We start from the raw sequence: 24,993 nt of genomic DNA, 5'->3' as shown, positions 1-24,993 counted from the left end.
ATGTTATGTTCTTACACCCTTACAGAAACTGTGACTCCTTCACAATGTCAGGTAAATGTCAACTCATGTTGAATAATCAACCAATCAAGCCTTTTATTATCACATGCAATGTTACACGTACAACTGCAATGAAAATTTCACCCCCTTCTGACCATACATATATTGCTTAAACATCACATTGGGAAGACAGGTCGGAAACAGTTAGGAAGGTCAGAAAACAATTTAATTAATAGATGAGGAGGAGAAAAAAGAACTACAACCAGACAAAGCTCCTAGAAGACTGAAATGGATGATGGTTGCAGCATGCAAAAAGAAAATGATATCTGTTGACTACAGCATATGCTTTCTCACAGATTACCTCGTGGGAGTAGCTGGACCAAACTCTATTGGTATTTCAAGTTTGAAATCCCTGTTTGACCAGACTAACATTTCAGATGAGGTACCTCTTGACATAAAAATCCTTTTATGTTGTCATAAAACTAATGTTAAATTCTGCTTTAAATACACTTTATTGTACAATTTACTTAATGAATCGTATTCCTTAGTTCTGTTTTTATTTATATGTATTTATTTATTTGTTTTATAAGGTAATAGATGGCCTAATCTATTTGCAGTGTGAGGTATGTTGAAAAGCTTGTTTGATCATAATGACATAGCATGTTTACGTTTTTTGTAATGTATTTGAAAACATAGGTGTATTTATGTTATTTTTATAGAATTTCCCTCACATTTATCCAATACCAAGCCAAATCACTGGAAAAATTTTGGATGGGTCCACAAGAGCACAAAGTGCATACTTTTTGAAGGTATGACTTGGACTGTGGTAACTATGTTCTTATCACAAAGGGTTTATAAGTTGCCACTATAAACAAACAGCATTTTCCAAAATTGAGGCCTTGTCAGAAGAACCTGAAAAATACCTTTCTGAAACCTTTTCTGTGTAAAGACTTGCTCAAAAGCAATGCACACAGATTAAAACATTTCTGTCTTGGCCAACTGATAAAGAACACCAAAAATTGAGTGGTGCGTGTTGAGTCTGTGGTCTTGATTTGTTTTGTACACACTATAGAAATTAATTAATGTAAACCAAAAATGACACTTTCTATATGTTTGTGTATCTGCAGAATTAATTACAAGTCTCACCTGACAAGCTTTTGCAGTTTTGCAGTGTCATTCTTGACAGAAAAACATACTTGTCACATTATTTTTATTTCCAGAAAAACATCTTTCAGATGTATGAGAAATTGATTGGAGCCTGTCTGGAAAACGGCAGCCACTGGACCTTGTTTGTAAGTTGCACAGATTTTGCACTCTCTCTAGTGCATGATACTTTTCAGTGTCCCTCATTAGGAAAGCTCAAGGCCCAAGCCTACCATATCCATCTTTTTACAAAACAGTTTTGTGACATACCCAAGAGGACCATAGTCTATATGAATTCATTTGGCGAGTCGGAGGTCAGAAAAAGTGCGGTGTTGAAAAACTGGAGGTAATTAATTAACATATTTAACATAACATATTTAATTTAATTGAAATCATTACCGAACGTGGTTATTGATTTCTCTATATGCTTTTTATTTGTAATAACTGCGATCTCTCAGCTCATTTGCTTCAGCAAGAGGCTGCGCTGGAGAGTGGACCTTGTCACATGTGAGCCACCCACATCAACAGGATGGGAACTCATGTGGAGTGCATGTCATAATGGTACTGAAAACTATAGCTTTAACCTATATAAGTAATGTTTACATTTTTGCCTATTCAGTTTTTAAAGCCTTAGAGGCAGGATGGTAAAATCTCAATTTTTTTTGTAGATTGAACCATTTCAGCAGTAATGCTTTGCTTTGGTTGCTCTGTTTTTTTTGTTTTTTTTTTTCCTCGGGGGGGGGGGGGGGTTAAAAACAAACAAACATTTCTTTGTTAATCTAATTCTTTTTGTTCTTTTTTTTTTTTTTTTTTTCTTCTTCGTCAATTATTAGTTTGCCCAATCTCTCATTGACGGTAAAACACAAGTGGAGGAGTACAACACTGAAATCACAAAGCTCAGGTCCCGACTTTGCCACTACTTATTTTCCTCAATAGGTAAAGATAAAATTAGCTGCCTTCTTTTTCTCTAACATTGGAAAATGTAACTTGTACTTAAACAAATTATATTTTGCAGATCGAACTAGGAAGTGCAGTCAGTGCTGGTGTGTGATTGCAGCCAAAGACCGGGTACACTATGACATGTCCTTAGCCATATAGATTGTTTATTTAATGGACTTTGTTCATTTGTTTTTTGTTTGTTTATTTCTTCTTCTTCTTTTTTTTTTTAATTCACAGGTGCAGTGCCAGAAATGTGGTGCATACAAGCACATGCGTTGTTCAAAGTCTGTTTGTGGCATCTGTATCTTCTGTGAGAGTAAGTCACAATATAACTAAACAATGTCCAAAAATGTTTAAAGTGAAATTTTTTTTTCGTAATTTTGCCTTTGCACACCAGGACTGTGTAATTAAAGTGGACGTTTCAAGATCCAGTTTTTACACAAAACTATTTTAGACATAACTGTGTCGTATTGTGGGGATTTCTCTTCACAATTAAATTGATATAGTGCTGTTTATATCATTCTTCTTTATGTAACAGCACAGTGCAGCACAGCAGAGGGAAAGGAGTTGTGCAGCATAGTGGGTGGCTATACAGGAGGAGCAATAGAAGTAGCCAGTGAAGAATGTCATCAGGGAAAGCATCAGGCAGCGAATGACAAAGGAAAAGTTCCTAAGGGAGAGAACATCTGCAGCAAATCGACAAGTAACAGTGAGATAGGAAGACTGACAGTCAGAGATGAAGGTACACAGACTGAAAGAGATGAAGGTACACAGACTGAAGACAACGAAAAAGAAGCAGAAGTATACGGCACAAGTCTGAGTACAGATAATGCTGCTGCTGATGATGTTGACAGGATCGATGCAGATACAGAATTCCATACTGATTCAGAAGGAACTAGTACAGTTTACAGAGTGCATGGTCGCTTATCTGTACCAAGCTCAAAAAAGAAAACCTACACAATAACAGAAGACGAGATCAAGCGCAGAATCAACGCAGAGAACATGTCAGTTCATGTTTTCAGAGGTTTGATTGGGGTAGGTATACATTTCGTGATTTTGATGTCACCTGAAATAAATCCGGGTTACTCATATCAATGAAGTGACAATGTGGCTGGAAATTGTGCATTTGCTGCAACATATACACAATTACACCATGTAAACAAAAGCATTTAACTTTGTGCGCGTGTGTGTGTCTCTCTCTGCTCTTTTGGTGTTTGCACTTTTTCTTTTTTAGGGCCGTAAAGCCAAACTGCCCGCAATGATTCTTGACAGGCCTAAGAAGGCCAAAACTAAAGTAACAGTGTTTAGTGTTCTGAGTGAAGAGGAGGCTGGGGAGCTAGCCCTCGGGTTTGCCGGAAGATTGGCCTGCGATGTCACAACAGACATGGGCCCTGTGCTTCGTACGTCACTTACTACATCCAAGATCAAATGAAACATCCAAGACCAAACCATCGCGCTAACCGTGAGCGCGCTAATCCGGTTCCCCGAACACACCTGCTGTTGACGATTAGTACAGCTGGATGAAGTAATGTGCGATCACTGGGTGCCGTAAAAGGGGATACGCATCGATAGCAGAAACAGTGATCGGCAACCCTCTGATTGGTCGGCGAAAATGTCGAAGGAGTGCGCTCGGCTCGGTATTTTTCGGCAGCAGAGCAAGAACTCCTGAGTGAGGGATTTCAGGAGTTTCAGAGTTAAATCAGAACGCAAGGGAACACTGCAAAGGCTGCAAAAGCAAGGAGAGAGGGCTGGCAGAAAGTTGCTGACAAATTAAACTCGTAAGTAATTTAATAATAATAATAATAATAATAATAATATATTGGATTTATATAGCGCTTTTCAAGGCACCCAAAGCGCTTTACAATGCCACTATTCAGTCACTCTCACATTCACACACTGGTGGAGGCAGCTACAGTTGTAGCCACAGCTGCCCTGGGGCAGACTGACAGAAGCGAGGCTGCCATATCGCGCCATCGGCCCCTCTGGCCAACACCAGTAGGCGGTAGGGTAGATTTATTATATTACACTATATCATCCAATATTATATTACATTATATTATATTGTTATATTATATCCTCTTTCACATTAGAGCCACAACAGGACCCACTAGAACATGGGAACAAGTAAAAGTGAAATATAAGAATATTCTATAGAATGGTAATATTTATCACTTATATTGCTTTTCGTCTCTTGGAAAGAGACCCTGAAATAATCTGTTTGTTTGTTCATAACAGCAACCAAGAAAAGGGCAGAGCAAAAAAAGACAGGTGGTGGTCCTGCACCCCCTCGTCAACAAGTTGGTTAAGTAAATAATACCCTCACGGGGAAATCGATATCTCTCAATGAGCACACTGTCGCGCTGAGCTAAAGGATCCTGTCTATCCCGCAATATACGCTGAATTCTGAGGACTCTCCTTATCAATCTTGCACCTTCCGCAATGGGTGGCTCGCGTAAACGGACAGGACATGGCTGCGACAGGCTTCCCAAATCCACCTTGGCTTTTATAGCCGTGGTCTCTCATCTTGATTACACGAAGTAATTTACAATTACTACTCTGAAATATGAATTACATCTGTAATAATCACATACATGTAATAGAATGTTAATAGTACATTTCCCTTTTTTAGGAAATGACCTGTATGTATCTGTGTGACATCAATAAAAGGATCAGGTGCTGCATTATCTTTAGTTACATTGATGTTATTTATTTATGGTGAAACAGTGGTGGAATATCGCTGTTGCTTTCGTATAAATGAAGCGGACATACCTGCGTGGCCGCGATCTAATCCTGTTTACATAAAGTGAACCTGCTCCCGAGCAGGTTTACGCTTACGGCTCTGTTGCTATGACAGCAAGTCCCGGATGAGCTTCGGGGAACCGAACGATCCAAGATCACGCGAAATCGTCAACAATCTAATCCAGCTAACTTACTTAGCGAGGTACGAAGAACGGGCCTATGGTCTGTAAAGGCATCGACCATTCAAGTGCTGATATGACAAAGTAAGTTAGTAAAACAATATGAAAGTTGTATCTTTTTTGGTATTATTTGTCATTTCCCCGTATTTGGATTATTGGTGTAACATTGTTAATCTTACTTTCTAATAACAGACAGACTCTTCTCAAAATCCAACACAATCTTAAACATGAGCTGACTGATTCCTCAACCTTCAGTTTGCTGACACACACCTTTGGCCCCGCTGCACTGGATTCTGTCATTTCATTCCTGTGTGAAAAACTTGATCTTGTCTCTTAAATAATGAAACCTTTTGTGACTTTTGTTTGTTCTGTAAATCAGAATCTTGAAAATTGTTCATTGTTGTTCTAAGTTTGTGTTAACTATTTGGCAAAAATGATTGGTTCCTAATCCAAACAGCATAATGACTGTTCTAACACATATCTTAAAAATGCTACAAAGAAAGAAAATTATCACATATGTTTCAATATGAATGTAATTGTGTCACACTCGGTTTGTAGTAGCTTTCCTGTTTTATTTTGAGTTTTGGTATGTTTACACTGTTATTTTTATTTCCCGTGTGTTCGTCTTCCCTTATTAGTTTTACTGTATTTAATTAGTCTGATTTAATAACTTATAATTATTTACTTTCCAGTGTGTATATATGCTCCTCGTTTGGATTATTGTTTGTTTGAGTTCTGCCTGTCTTTTCTATTAAAGATTTGGACTTTTGGACTATTAGTGGACCTCGTAGGTTTTTATTCTGTTCAATTGGTAATTGACTGGGTTTAATTTAGTGGCCTGGAAAACAGGCCGGAGGGGTCTGGTCATTTTAACCCCCTAAGACCCGAAATCTTCCATGGCATGCATTTTTAATTTCTCTTTGATATTTGGGCCGATTGGAACCCGATGAATGTAAAAAGAAAGAATTACCAGGTTTTGTTTTTTTTACCTAATTTTTGTTTCTGAGAAAAATGAGAGCCACATATGAGGACATTAATTTGAAATTTTGATAGAACAGTTGCAGTATAATGTCCTCATAACTGTATATCAGGCACTTGTTGATCAAGATTTAGTATTTTGGTCTAAATAACCCAAAATGTGATGTCCACATGTGTGGACGCCAGGCTGGAGTAAAGTGTTAGAGCTATTTATACCTATGTAAACTTTTATACACTGGTTTTTACCTGTCTTGTTTCAGAAAGGTTTAAAAGGGTAATGTCCACAGTTTATTTGTTTATTTATTTGTTTGAATTCAACATATTTTATTAAAGTAATTGAGCTTGAACACAGAAAAAACTGAATCAAATAATCATAAAATCAAATCACTTGCACTATACTGAAGTCTAATCTACTCTGAGCTAATGCCGGTTTCCAACACTAATGATCGGGTGAAGGAGAGAGATGAGGGTGTGCACGGCCACTGGTGCTCTTATCCCTGTTCTTTGTGATACAATCCAACAGGAAAGCAGTCAAACCCTTGGACATTAGCCAAGTTAACGTTCACAAATATATACACACAGAGGAACTCTGAGCCCCAATGTCAGCATTAGCACAAACATGCCACTTCATACCAAATCTCAGTGTGAGGTCAGGTGTTAGTCTCATTCCATTATTCTGGCTATATTTTCTTACTCATTACTATTAAACTTATACTTAAGACTAACTATTAACAAAATCACACCCCAATAACTCTGTTATTACACTTTGTATTTAATCATAAAAAGGCTGGATGTTGAAACCTTTTACTTCTATTTTGTATGAGCCAGGATTCTCAACAGCTGATACTCTATGTCCAAAAAGTGACAGGTATCGTTTTATGGAGCAAAAAACTTAAGCGCGCATATTTTATAAATAATACCAACAATTACAAATGCAGACCTTTAATAGTAATAAGTAATCCTTTATTTATAATGCATAGCAATATAAAAATAGTAACATATGAAAATATTACAATGGGCACAGATGAATTTGTATCAAAAACAGCAACCAAGCCAAAGTAATGAATAACACACATAAATAACAACTGCTTGAGAGACCAAACAATTTCTTTTCATCTGTTCCTTGGCAGAAAGTTAAGACAGCTATTCAGCTTTAGGTTTCAATAAACAGAAGTAATGGATGCAGTCCCTTTGAAATGTCACACAAAAGTCTACTTGTGCATATACTTAGCTTTAACTCTTCTCTTTTTTGTTTTGTATTCCAAAAGGTTTTCATTTTCTCCAGAGGATGTCTCTCTTTCAGTGGTTATCGACTGTTCACATTCATTTTCACAGACTGTTGGAATGTCGATGCTGGCCGAACATTTCTTGCTAGAATACAATGGCCTAATTTTGCGTGCATTATCTGTCATCTTTATTTCGTACTGGCATATACTTTTGCCTACTTGTTTTGTTTTTAAGACATTTGTATGCAGTTCATCTATCATTGCAGTAATACCCTCTGGAATGAATGCCCACTGTTTAACTGTGTCTAAAACAGCATTTAGTTTTCCAACTGCATCTTCTGTGCATTTTTTGTCTGTGCTTTCAACTACAGGAGTGTCATTCAAAGTTGATAGAGGACTTTTCAGAGAGTTTTTCATTTGTTTAAAATGGCTACAAGCCACCTTCAGGCAAGCACATGTGTTATAGTGAGAGAACGTACAACAAGTGCACTGAAGTGTTTCAGCCGATGCAAAAAAAACACAGATTTCCAAACAAACTTGGCATTTTTATCACTTTCAAGTCCTCACAGTGTACAAAGTAATGCCTTTCTTTCACTGCAATTCTTGCCAAGGTCTGTTTCCATGTTTGGATAGATGTCATTGTCAGCCTCTGCTAATTTTGCAAGTAACACTAGATGCTTGCAAAGAAGTCCTCGTAAGCCATATGTACAGTTGCAGTAGGACTCAACAGGGCAGACATCATACACCATGTCTTCTCTTGACTCAGATGGGACTTGATATGCATTAACTCCATGGCTGTTCTTGACTGTAATTTTAAGAGCCCAACCACTTTCCATCAGTCTTGAAGCAGAGTCTGAAACTTGAGACAAGGTGTCAGCAAACCTGTTTTTCATGCGGCCCACATCTTGCAGGGTTTTTATGACTGAGAAGTAGTCGTCGGCCTTCCCTAGGAGCACTTCAATCAGATCATCCAGACGCCTATTCTTGTAGCCAGATAAAAACTGGTATTTCAGGCGGTGGAAAAATCTGAAAAACAGTTATTTGAAATGATTAGTAACTGTAATTGAAGGAATTTAAAGTTTTAATCAAGACTGTATTATTTTTTAAAAAATTGGAATACCTATTGCACACGTCTTTTATAAAGGAATGCTCTGTGCCGGTTTAGCTGATTTAGGCAAATCCACCTACTCTGTTTTTTGTTGTGATAACATAAAAAACGCTGCTAGAATTTAAAGGATTTGCCTAAAACTTGTTCTGGCAATGACATGACGAACCTACTCAGTTTAGCCTCTTGGATTAAAGCATAATATCTTTTTTTCAGCAATACAATTGAATGAGGTCAAAATAATAAATCATACCTTTCAATCACATTGTTTGTTTCAGAACGAGCGTGACTGAAGCGACGGCCGTAGTCACACCACATGTGGCCAATGCCTTCCCAGTGCTTCTGAAAATACTGGCACACCAAAGGGTATTGCTTAAATGTCTGGCAGAACTCTGCTGATGTGGCTTTAAAGCCGTCCTCCTAAGAGAATTGGATGCAACAGAATATATTTCAATCCATTTAACAGACCTATTGAAATCTTTAATATTATGTATTGAAGCCCTTTTCCTTTTATTGAATAACATTAAGAATTTTAAGTTATTAATAATATGTCGTGTTTTTGTATTAAGAAGCAATTATTTCTTCCCTTACAATGGCTAAGAAGGAACACTAAACCTATAAGCATATTTGGTTTCAGCATCTGTCTGTGAAAGAATCCCACTCACAAGTTCTACTGCACAGTGGGTGACACAATGATGTTCTATGAACTCAGTGACCTTAACAATACACGCCCCTCTACCCCTCCCAGTTTAGGATATCAGACTAGATCTAAGGGCCCTGTGCCTCAGCCTCCAGGCATATTTCCCCTGGTCCAGACTAAAGCGCAACGTAGACCAGTGTATCAACCTTATTCATTCGGAGATGTCCAGGCCCTAGTGGACAAACTCCCTGACATAACGGAGGGAGGGAATGCCTGGTTGGCTGGTTTGGATAAATACACAGCTGGACAGGACCTCGCACTGGGAGATTTTAGAGCTATTATAACTAGGTGCACATCCCGATCTCAGGCAGCGGACCTGGAACAAAATGGACAACATTTACGCGATGTCCCAGGGACAACATTTACGCGATGTCCCAGGGACAACATTTACGCGATGTCCCAGGGACAACATCTACGCGATGTCCCTGGGACAAATTTGTAAATTTCTGGATTACTGTTAATCTCCATAGAATCAAGAACTCATGTCCAGTTTCACAGCTATGGACCAGTTAATTATGTTTCCAGGTGATAGTTTGATTCATAGATTCAGCACACAACCATAAGTCTAGGCCTTTTAGTCCAGATTCTCTTCACTTATGTTTGTAAAATGATCAGGGAAGCTACTGCAATTTTGCCTGACCCAACCCCCGGGCCACGAAACACCCAAAAAGTTGGGGAACGCTGGTCTAGAGAACACTGGTTAGCTAATGCTGTCGTCAAGTAGCCTATCGCTAGCAAACAAACAGCAAGCCAAGTGAGGAACATATGTATAATGCTTACCGTTTATTAAAGGAAAGTATCCTAAATTGACTTCAAATTCGGCGGACAGGCGAATTGACTTCAAATTCGGCGGACAGGCGGCGGTTTTTCGCTTCTTCACTTGTATTTCGAAATAATCGAAGGCGGGTATTTCGAAGTCGCAAAGGAATGACGTCACAAGAAGGTGATTGGTCACTTGCAATGTTGAACCTGGAACAACATTAATTATGATGATGTGGGAACAATGCTGACACGAGGAAATCAGATCGTCCAGAAAGCTGTAGTCCGCGTCTGTGAATACCCGTGTGTACACCTGTGTGCATACCTGTGTGGATCAGCATGCTTGCATTCCAAAGGTTCCTTCATGTAATGATCTGCTAGGGAGTGTGGGGAGCCACAGCCCCGTCCTCCAGGGTATGAAGCAGGTATGGAGGAGATCAAAACTCCAGACATCCAGAGGCCCCCAGAACACAAGAGACCAAGGAAGACCAACAGAGGGGCAGCCGCGCCACTGTCCCAGTAAGAGCTGAGGAGAGTCCCAGATGAGGGCTCATTCAGCAGCCGTGGAGCAGAAGCCAGGGGGAGTTGCAGTGACGCGCCCGTGAGCTCCGCCGGCAGCCAGCTGTGCCTGAGTGACTGAGCCCCAGGCCGAGAGGCCGGGGGCACCCCAAAGTGGCCCAAGCGAGCCCCAATAAGCGGCCGCCAAGGAGTGAGCCGGTGTGTACCCGGACGCCCATCCCCAGATACAAAGAACCACCAACGCACCGACACCTGAGGGAGTCCGCCACCGGCAGAGGAAGTGGTGATGGGTGGAGATAGGCCTCCAAACCTTGGAGGGCCCGAGATGTCCCCAGAGAGGTGGCGTCTGATACCCAACCTGACATATAGACACAGACATACAGGCACACACAGATACAAACATCCATTCCCACCCTCATGCTCTCATATGCACTTCACACTCAACCGACGTGGAGACAGACATAAAGAGATGCTGTACACACGATCACACTCCCCAAGCGTACTCTACAGGTGGTGTTACCCTTTTCCCTGCGGTGGGGAGAGGCAGACCGCCCCGACTCCGCAGGAGCAAGGAGGCCCCACACTCCAGACCGCAGTCGGACGGCCAACTCCTCCTAGCCCCCCCCCGCTCCAGCAGGCCGCAGAGAATGGGGGTGAGAGAAGACTCCAAACCTCCCTCCACCCGCTCATTGTAGTGTTGATGCATGTGTGTTCTAAGGTGCAATTAAAACTCAGGAGGGCATGGAGCTACCTGCCAGAGAGCAGCAGGTAAGCGCATAGTCCCTCCTGCTAGCCCACAATGAGTTTCCACTTTGTCACAGTGGGAACACAGCAAATAGATGGCTCTAGCTGCATGGGTTCTTATGGGTCCTGGGTCTGTGACCCAGCATTTTGAGTTTATTTTGTATTTTTGATTTCTTATGTTAAATTGGAATTCTATTAAGTTCTTCTGTTGTTATCATTAGTTAGGATTTAGTTGATTGAGTCTCCTCGTTTATGAGTTTCTTCTGTTTGTTGTGTTATTTCCTCGTCTATGTAGGTTCTCCTTGTGTCTCTCTCCTCTGTGTCCGTCTCCCTCTCTATGTCTCTTGTGTCGAGTTGCCTGTCTCACTTCATGTCCCTCCGTGTTTTATTTTGAAGAGTCTCATGTTTCCATCTTCAGTGTGTTTAGTTTTATTTCTCCTTGTGGTGTCATGATCATTTGTGTCAGCTGTGTCTCCCTAGGTGATCCACCTCTGTGTTTTACTGTTCTTTGCCAGGTTCTCTGTTTGGTTTCATGTCTAGTCACAGCAAGTCTCAGAGTTCTTCCTTCTGTTCAGGTTCATGGTTGTTTTAGTTCAGTTCATAGTTCCATAGTTGCATGTTCCTGTTCATTTTCATGTTCTTGTCCATCGTCATTGTTTAGTTAGTTTAGTTCTGTCCCAGTTTAGGTTTCAGTTTAGTTTCACCCTTGTTTCATCTTGCATTATTCTCCTATTTTGTATCAGCTGCAATAAAGGCTTGCTTTTTGTTAAACTTTAGTTCGTTTCTCCCGTGTCTGTGGTCTGGGTCAGTTTCCTAAATACACTCGCGTATGATATTTTATTAATCAAGCTGGCAGTGATTTTTGAACATGTGGTGATTTTTTGTGTTTTAGATAGCAGAGTGCAGACAGTAGACAGGAGTTTGGGGAGAGTGTAAGGGGAAATGACACACAAGCAGTCAAGGCAGATTCAAAACCAGGCCCTGCAGCAAGGACTCTAGCCTTTTTTTTTTTTTTTTTTTTCAAGATGGCGGCGCACGTAGTTGCAGCAGCTCAGTGTTCTACCGATCGATGCTATGTTTGGATGCAATGATCGGGGACCATTCTTAATTTCGTTGTTCTCATGACAATGACAATAAAGTTTCTGATTCTGATTCTGATTCTGATAACATACATGTGTAACCTGCTCAACCAGGTTAAACATAACAACACTGTAAATTAAGTCTGGCAGTGAGTTAGTGAGAGTTAGTGACAGTGAGTCAAACCCACTCCTTCCTCCTCCAACTAGAGAAAGGCTTTGTGTACGCTTCTTTAGAGTTCTTAGACATTCTAAAGGTTCTGGTGAGTCGTTCCTACTTTATTAACCGGTAAATTTCACTGAAGTCCAAAACAACTCTCAAGCCACTGGGAAGGAGACAACAGATGTATTTTATTTAATACTGTATTGGAATAATCTCAAAATGCACATCAAAATTACAATTAATATTAATGAATTCATTTACAAATAAATAAATGAATTCATTAATATTCCTCTTAATTTCTAAGAAAACAGTCAGCTTTGGCATGTGGTGTTTTTTGTGGGTTTTAGATAGCACAGTGCAGAAAGTAGACAGAAGGGTGGGGAAAGTGTGAGTGGAAATGATGCAGGAAATGTGTCATTTCCTTTTTGTTCCTTCTCTCAAGCTCAGGAAATGGTCTGAGGCATATTCAAACGATCGAAGAATTAATTAATGGCCGGACTTCTTTGAGCAGTTTTGTAGGAATGGGGTCTAAAAGACACGTTGATGTTTTGGAGGAAGTAATTATTGAAGTTAACTCAGAAAGATCAATTGGAGAAAAAGACTCTAACTTAACATCAATGGTACTAAGAGTAGCTGTAGATAATATTACATCTGTGGGATGATTACTGGTAATTTTTTCTCTAATGATAAAAATTTTATTTGTGAAGAAGTTCATGAAGTCATTACTAGTTAGTGTTAAAGGGATTGTTGGCTCAAAAGAGCTCTGACTGTTTGTCAGCCTGGCTACAGTGCTGAAGAGAAACCTGGGGTTGTTCTTATTTACTTCAATCAGTGATGAATAGTAAGATGTTCTGGCTTTGCGGAGGGCTTTCTTATAAAGCAGCAAACTATTTCTCCAGGCTAAATGATGATCCTCTAGATTTGTGACACGCCATTTCCTCTCCAGATTACGAGTCATCTGCTTTAGGGTACGTGTTTGAGAATTATACCATGGAGTCAGGTACTTCTGATTTGAGGCCTTAGTTTTCACAGGAGCTACAGTATCCAGAGTCGTACGTAGTGAGGAGGTGAAATTATTAACAAGATAATCGACCTCTGTTGGGGTAGCGTTCAGATAGCTGCTCTGCTCTATGTTGGTACAGGGCATTGGAGATGATAACAGTGGGTGGATTATATTCTTAAACTTAGTTACAGCGCTTTCAGAAAGACATCTACTGTGATGAAGTCTACTCTCCACCGCTGTGTAATCAATAATTGTAAATGTAAATGTTATCAGGAAATGATCAGACAGGAGAGGGTTTTCAGGAAACACTGTTAAATGTTCAGGTTCGATGCCATATGTTAAAACAAGATCTAGAGTGTGATTAAAGTGGTGGGTGGGTTCTTTTACATTTTGAGAGAAACCAATTGAGTCTAATAACAGATTAAATGCCATGTTGAGGCTGTCATTTTTAGCATCTACATGGATGTTAAAATCACCCACAATAATTATTTTATCTGAGCTCAGAACTAAATTAGATATAAAGTCTAAGAAATCAGACAGAAACTCTGTGTAAGGCCCAGGTGGACGATAGATGATAACAAGTAAGACTGGTTTCTGAGTTTTACAGCTGGGGTGGACAATGTTAAGCATCAGGCTTTCAAATGAATTAAAAGTCTGTCTTGGTCTTTCATTAATTAATAGGCTGGTGTGAAAAATTGCTGCCACACCGCCCCCTCGGCCTGTGCTTCGAGATTTCTGGTAGTTAGAATGACTCGGGGGTGTTGATTCATTTAAACTAACATAATCATCCTGCTGCAACCAGGTTTCTGTAAGGCAGAGTAAATCGATTTGTTGATCAATTATTAAGTCATGTACTAACAGAGACTTGGAGGAGAGAGACCTAATATTTAATAATCCACATTTCACTGTTTTACTCTTTGGTTCAGATGTGGATACTGTATTGTTCTTTCTTTGTGATTGTTTATGTTTAAGTTGTTTGTTGCTGGTTTTTAGTTTGTTTTTTGTCTTTTTGGAAGCTGTGGAGATGGGTTTTGGGGGGGTAGCAGGAGGAGAGAAGCTGCAGAGAGGCGTGTAACACTGCAACTCTGCTTCCTGGTCCCAACTCTGGATAGTCATATTTTGGGGGATTTAATAAATTTGTCCATATTTCTAGAAATGAGAGCTGCTCCATCCAAAGCGGGATGGATGCCGTCTCTCCTAACAAGACCAGGTTTCCTCCAGAAGGTTTGCCAATTATCTATGAAGCCCACATCGTTTCTGGGACACCACTCAGACAGCCAGCAATTTAAGGAGAACATGCGGCTAAACATGTCACTCCTGGTCTGATTGGGGAGGGGACCAGAGAAAACTACATAGTCCGACATTGTTTTGGCAAAGTTGCACACCGATTCAATATTGATTTTAGTGACCTCCGATTGGCGTAACCGGGTGTAATTACTGCCGACGTGAATTATGATTTTACTGAATTTACGTTTACCCTTAGCCAGCAGTTTTAAATTTCCTTCAATGTCGCCTGCTCTGGCCCCTGGAAGACAATTGACTATGGTTGCCGGTGTCTCTAGCTTCACATGTCTGAGAACAGAATCGCCAATTACCAGAGTTTGACCCCCGGCGGGTGTGTCACCGAGTGGGAAAAAAACGGTTACACACATAAACAGGTTGGTGGTGTACCTTGGGATTCTGTTTAAGACTATGCTTCCTCCTCACTGTCACCCAGCTGCCCTCTTTCCCCAGCTGCTTGGGGTCTGCCGGGGAACAGCTAGAGGGGCCTGCGGTATCTTTGGCTGCACCAGCTACAGGGTCCTGGCTAGCTACGGGTGAATGAAGGGTGCGAAGCCGAGTCTCCAATTCAGCAATCCAGAGCTGCAAATATGCTACATTTGTTACAGATATCATTACTGCTAAAGGAGGCCGAGGAGTAACTAAACATCTGACACAATGAGCAAGAAAGTGCAGGACGGACAGGTGAAGTAGCCATGGTGCTAATGAGTCGGCTACGAGCTAAGCTAAGCTAGCAAGACAGTACAGAGACAGTGAGTGAATACTTTAGCTATAAATTAGGTAGTGAGTACACAGAAAGTGTGCTTCGGATGAAGCACGTGAAGATTATACTATGAAAGAAGAATGTATTTAAAAGTTGTTATTTAAATTGCTAAGCAAATAAGCTACTCAGAAACACCACTGTGTTTGAGCAGGAACAGGAAGTGATACTCTACCACAGAGCGAGCAAACACCAAGTGACAGCGCCACCAAGAGCGCCACCAAGTATTTGACAGTATGAGAGTATTTTAAATTATCATACTGTATTTGTCTGTATATTGATAACTTTTGTGTATGTGTTTATTGTTCACAGATTCAAACACACCTGTTTCCACACCACAAACAGCAACCCAAAGTAGAAGTGTCACTGCAGGAGTCTCTATACATTGTCCTGACTGCTCCTGGCTTCTGGTTGTGCGTGCGTCCTTGGCTGGTGTTTTGCTAATGGCTATTTTCCTCATGCTCTTCTACATTAGTAAGACAAGAGGAACTTTGGACTGAACACCAGAGAAAATGACACAAACATTTTCAAAGTGTAGATTGCATGAAACTGTGATGTTGCATGAGCTTATTGAAAATGAATTTTGCATCTCAAGTTTTAAGTTTTTCTGATCACTTTTAAAAATACCTTTGTAACTTGAGTAGCTGTATGTTAAATGTTAGCAATTGAGAGTGATTTTTTCATAAAGAACTGAGCTGATGTACTAGGTCACCTCCTTATCCACCATTGTTTAATTTTCATATTTTTAGCATATTTCTGTAATTTTATGATCATCTCCCATGTAATTTACATCCCTGTGTTCCTAGCTCCATAGTAGCTTAATATTAAATGTGGCAAGTAAAGCCATGACAGCAGCCTCGATCCAGAGGGGATTAAGTCAGGTGTAAAAACATGAACATGACTGAACATGTCACTGTCAAATAGCAGCCGATAGTGATTTATTACCCAGGCTGGTCTCATAGCAGGGCTTTTACATAAGAGCTTCTTTGTTGATTCTTTGTTTTGTTTTTTTTGTTTTTTTGTTTTTTAATAAATGATTGTTATGTTCAGGTGTCCAATCAATCTGTATTCATTAAGGTAGCTGGTAATAAACTGTTCACACACCACATTTAGACCAGATTAAAAAAAATCTGAAATTAATTTGTGATTAATCGCAAGTTAATTATGGACAATCATGTTCTTAATTGCGATAAATAAATAATAGTCACATTTCTGTTTACTGTTTCAGCATTAAGTCTCACATAAATGCTGCATTTTTAACATCAACACTCAGCTACCAGTTAGAGCTGAAATGAGTCTGCCTGTCCAGATGGTGGCGCAGTATGACTTTTTCCTGCTCTGTTACAGAGAATACAAAACTCAAAAAGCTGTAGATCATCTTCTTCCTGTGATAAGAAACAGCTTCATTACTGGAAGAGTTGGAGGAACACAGCAAATCTTCATTTGCACACCGTTATTTATTTACTTGTGTGTGTGTGTGTGTGTGTGGGGGGGGGGGGGGGGGGGGGGGGGGTGTAAGGCATCAGCATTGTATAAAAAATGGTAAGAAACCAAGTAATATTTTGGCGACTCAGGCACAGAAAACACAAGAAACACTAGAAAAAAAAACTAGAAGTCAACTAAGGGTTTAAATGCACAAAGGGCAAAAAAAGGAGACAAAAATAAAACAGAGAACAAACACAGAGAAAGAGACACACAAACTTGACAGGGACAAAAAAGGAAAACAAACATGAAGATGAAACTGACTAAACATATGAGGGTACATAAGAACAACAGGCAAATTTTTACTCTAACACAGAGACATTCATGGCTCACCACAAAACAAATCATCCAGGTGAAGGACAAGGAGCCCAAAATAGTTAGCAGTTTATGTGTAATTCTGTTATTAGGCTATGTATTCCTTTATCCTTCTGTAGAGGTGAAGGGGCTGCTCTTGCGGCGACCAGCAGGCTGTCTCTGTCTGTCAGTGTCAGTGTTTTAACTTATTTTACTTCATTCTTTTATTCTTTTATTTTTTGAGCCTGAGGAAATCCTATAGCATTGGCTTGTGCTTTGTGGAACTTCTTTTAACAAAGATGGGTTTTTTATTTCGCATGGTTTTACTAGCAATCCTGATGGTTGTTTGGAGTCATACTCTCAAACAATTACATACTCACGGGAGTTTCTTCTGGATCTTCGGTGGACAGGCCCGTCTCTGGACTCTTTTCACCCTCCAGTGTTTTCCAGCTCTGGATTATCCAGTAACCACAGGGGCACTTTTGTTTTTAACAGAGTCAAAGCTAGGAAGTGGGTTAAGAAGGGAGGCTTACGTCAGCGATTGCAGAAGCAAATGCGATACAGTCGTATTCCTTTACCATCAATAATCCGCGCTAATGTGCGGTCTCTGAGAAGTAAATTGGACGAACTGCATTTGAATGTCACACACTTACGTGACTACAGGGATACATGTCTAATGGCATTCACAGAGACTTGGCTCAAGGATTCTGACCCTGATTGTTCTCTGGAACAAAATGGCTTCGGGTTTCCCATATGTTTGGATAGAGATCCCGGAGCTACCCAGAAATCTCAAGGAGGAGGGGTGTGTTTGTATATAAATCAGAAATGGTGTAAAAACATGACCGTTCGTAGACAAGTGTGTCTGCCTGACATTGAGCTCCTCTCTGTGTCTTTGAGGCCGTTTTATCTGCTGAGGGAATAAAATACAAGGATAAGATAGAGGCGGAGATGGGTAGCAATAACTTAAGAGTGGACTTAAGACTAGAGGTGATCGATCGTTTGCTCTTGTTGCACCTGTGCTTTGGAACAATCTCCCGATTGGCATCCGGGCATCTGATTCTATTCATTCTTTTAAATCACAGCTTAAAACATATCTTTTTAAACTTGCCTTCTCCACCTTTTAATTGCTGGTTTGTTTGTTTGTTTGTTTGGTTGCTGTGACCTATTGACCTCTTGTATTAATTCCCTCCTATCTTTCTATTGGTGTTTTTTATTATGGTGGTACAGCTTTTATCTTGCTATTACCCATGTGCTGTAGTCATTCTTATTGGTAGCTTTTATCTATGAACATAACTCCTTATTTTTATTTATCCGTTATCAATGTTTGAACCTTTTATTGTTTTATGTAAAGCACTTTGGTATGCCCAAGGCTTTTAAATGTGCTCTATAAATAAAGATTGTTGTTGTTGTTGTTGGCCTGGGCAGGCATGAAACACATGACTGGTCACTGTTACAGTGACTGTAATAAGATAAGTCTCCCTGGTTTTAGTTCAGATTCTCAGTTAGCCAATGAGCTGAATAAATTTTATTTGTGATTTAATGATAATTATAATTCAAGGAATACACTTGATTTCTTAATAGAGAGCACCAAAGCCCCCCAGCTTTGTTGTCTGATGAAAGAAGGGTGGGAAATCTTTTCAAAATGAGTAAGACTAATAAGAGTCCAGGTCCTGATAATATATGTGGTGCTTAGAACATGCGCTGAGCAATTATGCAAATTTTTTTATTACATCTTTATTTTATCTCTTCAGCAACAGAAGGTTCCAGAGGTATGGAAAAAAATCTTTTTCTTCAGCTTTTAATATAATCCAAACTAAACTTCTTAACCAGTTTAAACTCGATTTTAATCTCGTTGGTTGGATTTTAGACTTTTTAACTGACAGATCTCAGTGTGTGAGAGTAAACGGCTGTTTCTCCAAACAGCTGAACTCTTCTACTGGCTCACCACAAGGTTGTTGTCTCTCTCCTTTACTTTATATTTTGTACACTAATGACTGTCGAAGTACATAGGCCAACAGGCATTTCATTAAATATGCAGATGACACAGTGAAGAGGATTCACATGGGCCTGTTGTGGATGAGTTTGTTTTGGGCTGTGATCAGTCCTTCTTAATGATTAACACCTTGAAAACCAAGGACATGGTTATTGACTTCAGGAAGTCACCCCCCCCCCCCCCCCCCCCCCCCCATCCTGCACTAACAGTGGTAAATGGTGCAGCCATTGAACTGGTGGACAGTCATAAGTATTTGGGGGTTGTTCTTGATCAGACTATGTCCTTTGAGTCACATCTTGCTGCTACAGTGAAAAAGGTTCAACAAAGACTGTACTTTTTAAGGAGGTTGAGAGGTTTTAATGTTTCATCTGAAATGATGACTCTTTTTTATAAAAGTTTTATTGAATCTGTTTTAACTTTCTGTATCTTTGCTTGGTACGGTAATATGTCCCTGAATAATAAGACCAGAATTAGCAACCTGGTTAAAGTGACTGGTCAGATTTCAGGGAGGTCTCAGGTCCAGCTTGTGGACTTTTATAACAGGCAGGTGCTTAAGAAGGCAACTTCTGTCCTGTTGTGCTCAGGTCATCCTCTCTTTAATGATTTTCTTCTTCCATCAGGTCGTCATTATAAAGTGCCTGCAGTAAAGACAAAGAGACATAGATTGCCTTTTGTACCTACTGCAATTATCATAGTTAATAACACTAAACCATAAGTGTTGTTGGCATTGCACATTGCGCTTTTTTGATGATAAATTCTAGGTTGTTTTCTCAGGCTTATATTATATTATATTATATTATATTATATTATATTATATTATATTATATTATATTATATTATATTATATTATATTATATTATATTATATTATATTTGTGTGTGTATGTGATGTGTTGTTTGTTTGTTTGTTTGTTTGTTTGTTTGTTTGTTTGTTTGTTTGTATGGACATACTGCAAATCAATTTCCCGTTAGGGACAATAAAGTTACCATTGACCATTGATTAAGGTCTAGTAAGGCTTCTGATTCTAGTAAGGCTATAATTAGGTTTAATGTTCTTATTCTTATGAAATAGGCCTGATACAGTTTGTCTGCCCTGTCTGCAGTTTAAAAAGAAGAAGCATCAGAAACTAACAGAGATCACTGTAATTGTTTCCTCTTCACACAAATCAACTGACCTTCACTAGATGTAACTCAGATTTAAAAGCTTTGTGAGCTCCTGATGTCATTTCAATGTTAGAATTCATAGACACTGTTGCGTCTAACATTTTATTTTCAGGCTGAATAAACTTTTTGTATTTCCCATCAGTTTCACTGCAGTGTTTTCACACGTAAAGAACAACACGAGAATTTCTGTAATTCTCCAGCAGACATGTCTGATCAGATTACTGGAATAAAGAAATATTTATGGCTTTTTAATTTATTCCATTTATCTTTGGTTAGAAAAAATAAAACCATTTAATTGTAAACTGGTTTGGTTACTACATATTTGTGTATGAACATATAAACTCTGTTGATTCTTTCATGGTGAACTTCACCATCATTATGTGAGTTGGATGTAGCCAAGCCTCATGTAGAGGCACAGGACTCCCTTGAGGAGGAAAAAAAAACTGACACCAGAGCTTTTCACCAAGACTCAATCCAACAACAGACTGTAAGATTATCTTACTGTAACATCTGTTTTATTGCCAGAAAATAAATTATATATCAGGTAATGAAGCCACATCTAAGGAAGGTTATATACATATGTGGATAGATACAGTGTTGACAGTGACAGTTGACAGTGTTGCAAATACTTTACTTTAAATTCTGTTTCCACCGGCATGTAAGCTACAAGATCTACAAAGCCCTGTTTTTACTTATTATTACTTTCTTTTGGTCGTGTGAAGGGAACCTGCAAAGTAAGAATTTCATTGCTCTGTGTAACCATTTGTGTTTTGCGGTGTACATGACAATAAACCTCTTGAATCTTGAATACTTTATTAATTCCAGGTGGGAGATAGTTCTGTTTTAGATGATCAGTTAAATTATGAAAGCTAGAAAATGTAAACATTGGAAATATAAACAAAATAAGTAAAAATAAGTAAAATAAAGTGAAATCATAAATTAAATATTTCAAAGTTAAAATAACACCATGGGGAGCGTAAGACTCATCATGAAGATCAATCACTCCACAGAGCTGGGAAACAAGCTCTGAGGACTGGGGTTCACGCCATCAGGAAGTTTTCTTCTGATTGGTCAGCAATCAAGGTGAGTGTGTGACAGTTCATGTAATCAAAGTTGGGGTAACAGTCAGGTCTCTCTCCTGACACATAAGATTGATGCGGATGAAAGCTTTACCCTTGAAATACACGAAAACTTTACAAAGGATGTAAACATATTACAGTGATTATCACACCAAACATTAAATTAAACAAACCCCAAAATCACAGTTTTGTTTTCCAATCCAATGAAAGAAATAAACGATGGTAATTATGAGAAAACAAACAAGTGTACAGTGTAAATTGCTCGTTTTGGAAAAATTGTGTAACAGAGGGCTGAATATGGATGTTTACTTATTGTCTCCAGTGTGTTTACTGGTTCTATGACCTGCAACTCTGGCACTCTCCCCAACTTCACACCACATGATTTATATCATTATGTTATCAACAAGGCCTCAAGTTAAAGTTCATGTATCAACACATAGACAATATTAGTCATTAGTCATTGACTTGTGTAAAGATACACCAACATATTACTCCAGTGCTTGCTTCCCTACATTGGCTTCCAGTGCATTTTGGAATTTAATTTAATTTTTTACCTTTGACTTATAAAGTGCTAAATGGTCAGACACCAGACTATTTGTCTGAACTTTTGCACCTTTATACGCCCTCAAGAGCCCTTCGATCAAGTGATCATTTACTCCTTACCTTACACAAGTCTAAAATGGTTCACAGAGGGGATCGGGTGTTTGCGGTTGTGGCGCCAAAAATGTGGAACAATCTACCTCTCTACATTAGAAAGGCCCCAACTGTCACTCTTTTTAAATTCCATCTTAAAACATATTTTTTTCTCTTTGGCTTACTTTCCTAAATGAGAGTTACCAATTCTTTTATCCAATTTACTTTTAATTTTCTTACCTGTTGTTGATCTTAATGTCACTGTTTAATTATTACTTTGTACAGCCCTTCGGTCAACTCTCTGTTGTTATTAAATGTGCTTTATAAATAAATAAATGAAATGAAAATTAAATAATAATTCACGTAGTTCATCGCTCGTGTTCGGTTCAATTTAGTCCAAGAAATAAATAAATACAAAGTGGAAAATAATCCAGTCTGTGTTTTATCGCCAATCCAATCCAGAGAAAATAATTTAAAAAATTAAAAATTAAAAAAAAATCATAGGAAGAAAACTCCACTGTGTTTTCCAATCCAATGAAGGGAATAAACTATGGTAACTATGAGCAAACAAACAAGGGTACTATTGTTTGTGTTGGAGGAATTGTGTAACGGAGGGCTGAATATGGATGTTTACTTACTTATTTACTCCAGTGTGTTTACTGGTTCTATGACCTGCAACCCTGCCACTCTCCCCAACTTCACACCACACGATTTATATCATTTTGTTATCAACAAGGCCTCAAATTATATTGGATGAGATCTGAGGGCCTACAAAAGTTTGCGTGCTTCTCAGTATTTTTTGCCATGATGAGAAACACGCTGCAGCCACGGTCTCAGTCAATGCTCAGGTATTTATGTGATGAGAGGAGAAACTGACAGAATGAAAGCTGGAATGAGTCTTTTTGCTTCTTCTCCTAAAAACAATTCATAATGTAACGTTTCATACCTGGAGCATAACACACCTCTGTCCTATAAATACACGTGTTGTATAAATGTTTACAAAGACACTTATAAATCATCTTCCTGCCTGTTTTTTCCTCTGTTCCTCTTCTTTGTTTTTAACTCTCTGAACACAGTGCACAGTTTGTCCACATATAAACGCTTTCATTTTAGTGTTTTATATAAACAGTGCAACACAGTAACAGACCTTTTTTTTATTATTTAAAAAACAGCTGTTTTTAAATTCAATTGGAGAATATTTAAACAACAAAGGTTTAAAGTTAATTAAACACATGTTTGTTTGCACATGGGAGAAGTAAAGAATAGAATAGAATAGAATAGAATACTTTTATTTGTCAATTTCTTCAAATGTACTTGCCATACAAAGGAATTGAAATTACGTTTCACACTGTCCCATGCGTAGGCATTGACAACAATAAGGTGCAGATGCACAACAAAAACAAAAACAGCCCTAACAATAAGGTAATAAATAGTAATATAATAATATAAATAGTGCTAAAAGAATACTAAAAATATATATATAGTTGCAGGTGTGTGCAATTGCAATACAAGTCAGGAATGTTTTCAGTTCTTGGTTCAGAGAGTGTTTCCTTGTTGGAGAGTGTGCGTGGGTGAGGGGGAGTAGAGTCCAATCTGTCTACTATACTTCTGCCAATCTGGTGATTCTGCTGGCTGGGAGCCGGGAGGGAAGAGAGTTCAGCAGTCTCACAGCCTGGTGGATGAAGCTGTTGGTGAGCCTGGTAGTGCGGGAGCGGAGACTTCTGTATCTCTTTCCAGAGGGCAGGAGGCTGAACAGACAGTGCGCGGGGTGGGTTGCATCGTTGACAATTGTGATGGCTTTGCGGGTGAGGCGAGTGGTGTAAATGTCTTGCAGGGAGGGGAGTGGTACACCAACTATCCTCTCAGCTGTTCTCACAATGCGTTGTAGAGCTTTTCTGTTATAGTCAGTGCAGCTACCGCACCACACAGTGATGCAGCTGGAGAGGATACTTTCAATAGTTCCTCTGTGGAATGTAGTCAGGATGGGTGGTGGAGCACTTGCCCGCTTGAGTTTGCGCAGGAAGTAGAGGCGCTGTTGTGCTTTCTTGGCCAGTGATGCTGTGTTGGTGGTCCAAGAGAGGTCCTCACTGATGTGCACCCCCAGGAACTTGGTGCTGCTCACCCTCTCCACCGCAGCGCCGTCGATGGTCAATTGTGGGGTGACAGGTGTGGCCTCTCTGGAAGTTGACAATAATCTCCTTGGTCTTACTGACATTTAGCAGGAGGTTGTTGTCTCTGCACCACGTGGTCAGGAGCTCAACCTCTTTCCTGTAGTGGGTCTCATCGCCCTTGGTGATGAGCCCCACCAGCGTTGTGTCGTCCGCAAACTTCACAAGGTGGTTGGAGCTGTAGGTTGGTGTGCAGTCATGTGTCAACAGGGTGAAGAGCAGAGGACTGAGCACACAGCCTTGTGGAGCCCCCGTGCTCAGGGTGATGCTGTTTGAGACCTTGTTGCCCACTCGCACCGCTTGAGGCCTCTGGCTGAGGAAATCCAGCAGCCAGTTGCAGAGGGAGGTGCTGAGGCCCAGTCTGTCCAGTTTACAGATGAGTTGTTGTGGTATTATGGTGTTGAATGCTGAGCTAAAGTCTATGAACAGCATTCTCACATATGAGTCTTTCTTGTCCAGATGAGTTAGGGCTGGGTGGAGGGCAGAGCAGATTGCATCCTCTGTGGATCGTTTCGCTCTGTATGCGAACTGGTGTGGGTCCAGGGTGGGAGGTAGGGTGGATTTGATGTGTGACATGACTAGTCGTTCAAAGCACTTCATAATAATGGGTGTCAGTGCCACGGGGCGGTAGTCATTGAAACAGGCTGGGGATGGTTTCTTTGGCACAGGTATGATGGTGGCAGTCTTGAAGCATGATGGGACAGTGGCTTGCCTCAGGGAGGTGTTAAAGATGTCTGTGAAGACATTCTTCAGCTCCTCTGCGCAGTCTTTCAGCACACTACCAGGGATGTTATCTGGACCCGCTGCTTTCCGGGCGTTGATGGTGATGAGTGTCCTCTTCACGCTGGCAGCAGACAGGCACAGAGGCTG

The 24,993-nt window shown here is 39.8% G+C and overlaps 3 protein-coding genes and 1 long non-coding RNA gene across 4 annotated transcripts in view; 2 read left to right on the top strand and 2 right to left on the bottom strand.

Annotated features, from left to right (window-relative positions):
* The window catches only part of LOC309702756 (uncharacterized protein), a 156,707-nt gene that overhangs the window by 30,752 nt on the left and 100,962 nt on the right, over window positions 1-24,993 (bottom strand). The window lies entirely within an intron of this gene.
* LOC309702724 (uncharacterized protein) overlaps window positions 1-24,993 on the bottom strand; it is a 70,497-nt gene that overhangs the window by 37,633 nt on the left and 7,871 nt on the right. The window lies entirely within an intron of this gene.
* Window positions 354-3,461, top strand: LOC309702715 (uncharacterized protein). The gene is made up of 10 exons (XM_082527337.1): window positions 354-439; window positions 588-620; window positions 717-806; window positions 1,218-1,486; window positions 1,599-1,701; window positions 1,974-2,076; window positions 2,156-2,208; window positions 2,317-2,395; window positions 2,618-2,821; window positions 3,314-3,461. The coding sequence occupies exons 4-10, from the start codon at window positions 1,233-1,235 to the stop codon at window positions 3,319-3,321; spliced, it is 804 nt and encodes a 267-aa protein (XP_082383463.1). The 5' UTR covers window positions 354-439; window positions 588-620; window positions 717-806; window positions 1,218-1,232; the 3' UTR covers window positions 3,322-3,461.
* On the top strand, window positions 5,046-5,775 carry LOC309702764. The gene is made up of 2 exons (XR_014275711.1): window positions 5,046-5,081; window positions 5,190-5,775. It is a non-coding gene; the product is annotated as an uncharacterized lncRNA (long non-coding RNA).

This window comes from Aulonocara stuartgranti (genome assembly GCF_965226115.1).
Source record: "Aulonocara stuartgranti genome assembly, chromosome: 3".
Lineage (NCBI taxonomy): Eukaryota > Metazoa > Chordata > Actinopteri > Cichliformes > Cichlidae > Aulonocara > Aulonocara stuartgranti.
Note: the sequence above shows the minus strand (reverse complement) of the source record. Positions and strands in the feature narration are given on the sequence as shown.